Source organism: Tupaia chinensis, unplaced genomic scaffold (genome assembly GCF_000334495.1).
Source record: "Tupaia chinensis unplaced genomic scaffold, TupChi_1.0 Scaffold000201_1, whole genome shotgun sequence".
NCBI classification, from domain to species: Eukaryota; Metazoa; Chordata; class Mammalia; order Scandentia; family Tupaiidae; genus Tupaia; species Tupaia belangeri.
Genome location: NW_006159676.1, coordinates 2,495,824 through 2,498,179, shown reverse-complemented (window position 1 = coordinate 2,498,179; position 2,356 = coordinate 2,495,824). Strand labels below are relative to the sequence as shown.

Here is a 2,356-nt window from a genome sequence, read left to right as displayed (position 1 = left end):
GGACACGAACCGCAGTCGACTACGTGGGAGTCCAGCGACATAGCCATGACGCTAACTGCTGGTTCCCAGGAATCTCAATCTTGCTTGAGATTCACACTTTCGCAGGGCTTCTGTGAGGATCACATGAGTTTTGTTTTTCTGGATTTGTTTTCGTTTTTCGTTTTTGTTTTTTTTTTTTTATGTAGGGCGTTGTGTGCTCACTAGAGAGAGAGAGGGAGGGAGAGGGAAAGTGAGAGCACCCCTCCCCAAGGAAGATGGCCACACCACAGTCCCTTCTCCTCCGTTCTCTTCTCAGGATTTTGGGCATACATGCACACGCACCCAGCATGATTTTCAAGCTTCTGGGTCTAGGACTCAAACCATGTAATCAGTCATGTGGGATCCAGCCACTTTAACCACCATGCCTGTGACTGGTCCCAAGTTTGTTTATAGCCATTTCAGCAACTGCTGGTCCTGCCTTTTTTTTTTTTAAAGAATTACTTTACTTCGCATTAGTTAGTCATTCATTCATTCACTTATTTAATTTGACCAGAGAGCGACAGAGAGAGAGGGGGAAAGTGAGAAAGCAAGCCACCGGGTCCAGGACTTGAACCAAGGTTAGCCATGTAGAAGTCCAGCATCCTTAATCACCATGCCACCTGCTGGCCCCACATATGCCATGTTTTTCAACAAAACACAGAGACCGGCAGTTGGCGTAATGGCTATGTCGCTGGACTCCCACATAGTCGACCACGGTTTGAGTCCCGGACCCGGTAGCTTAAACTCACATCGGGCCCGTGTGTGTGTGTGTGTGCATGCCCAAGATCCAGAGAGGAGAAGGGATTGCGGTGTGGCTATCCCCCTGGGGGCTGATTTCTCACTTTCTGTCTCTCTGTCTATCTTTCTCTGGTGAGCGCGCACGCCCTGTACCAAAAACCTTTTCAAACAAACACATCAAACTGATCAATATGAATCTGGTACTTACAAAGGACCGGGTTCCCAGAGGGTATTCAGGGAATGGCACGAATAAGAGCTCACAGTGTGGTAGTTATGGCAGCTGGATCCCACGTGGCCGACGGTGAAATTCAGGTCCTGGACCTGGTGCCTTGAAAAACACTGAGTGCATGTGTGTATGTGCGAAAAAAATCCAAAAAAGAGGGAGAGATGAGGAAGGGATTGTGATGTGGCCATTCCTCGTGGAAGATGCTTTCTTCCTTTTCCTCTTTCTTTCTTTTTATTTGACTTTATTATTTTTTTATTATTATTTTCCAGTTTGATCAGAGAGATACAGAGAAAGAGAGAGAGAGGAAATGAGATAGCAAACTACCAGGTCCAGGACTTGAACTGTGGTCAGCCATGTGGGAGTCCAGCACCCTCAACTACCACACCAACTGCTGGCCCCTCTCTTTCTATCTTTTTCTCTGTCACTCTCCAGAGAGCATACACATCTTCTGGGGGAAAAAAAATCACATAAGAAATGATTTAACTATACAACTTGGCCAGGCAGAGTTAGAAGGAATAGCAATAAATGTAAATGTAACAATTTCCTAGCTCTTCTTGGTGCTTAATAGACCATTGTCCTTTTTTAAAAAAATTATATTTATTATTTTAAATTGCTATAGGGCACATATGGTCACCAGAGACAGAGAAAGTGAGAAAGCAAGCCACTAGGTCTGGGACTTGAACCACAGTTGACCATGTGAGAGTCCATGCCTTATCCCCCATGTCATCTGCTGGCCCCTCGACCATTGTCTTTCTGGAACTTCATGGAGGCAAGTCCTATTTTGAGGCCTTGTTGGAAAGTTGGAAACTGAGTCACAAGAGAAGTAGGCAGTTGCCCAAATAATTTTGAACTTGATCAGGGAAAATCAGAAGAAATAGCAATAAACGTAAACGTGACAGTTTTCAAGCATTTCTTAATACTTTACCCAGATGACCCCATCAGATGAGATTTCGAATGCAGGCTGATCTGACTGGGAAACAATGTCTCCTTTCTTTTGCTCACTGGGCTGGGGCAGCCAACAGGGTCCCAAGGCCACCTGCCCCAAGCCTGAAGCCCACATGTTCCATTCCCCTCCCACTCACAGGTGCTGTTCCTTCAATGGCAAGAGACGAGATGCAGCAACGCCAACTTCGTGCTCAACGGGGATGATGATGTTTTTGCACACACAGATAACATGGTCTCCTACCTGCAGAACCATGACCCCAGCCGCCACCTTTTTGTGGGTCACCTGATCCAAAATGTGGGGCCCATTCGGGTTCCCTGGAGCAAGTATTATGTCCCAAAGGTGGTGACTCAAGAAGAGCATTATCCTCCCTACTGTGGGGGCGGTGGCTTCCTCCTGTCCCGCTTTACGACGGATGCCATACGCCCGGC

The 2,356-nt window shown here is 46.8% G+C and overlaps 1 protein-coding gene across 1 annotated transcript in view; it reads left to right on the top strand.

The window, feature by feature from the left end:
* B3GNT3 (UDP-GlcNAc:betaGal beta-1,3-N-acetylglucosaminyltransferase 3) overlaps positions 1 to 2,356 on the top strand; it is a 6,676-nt gene that overhangs the window by 2,912 nt on the left and 1,408 nt on the right. Inside the window, exon 2 of the mRNA XM_006147177.3 lies at positions 2,067 to 2,354. Within this exon, the coding sequence (XP_006147239.1) occupies positions 2,067 to 2,354 (288 nt within the window). The remainder of the gene's footprint in view (positions 1 to 2,066; positions 2,355 to 2,356) is intronic.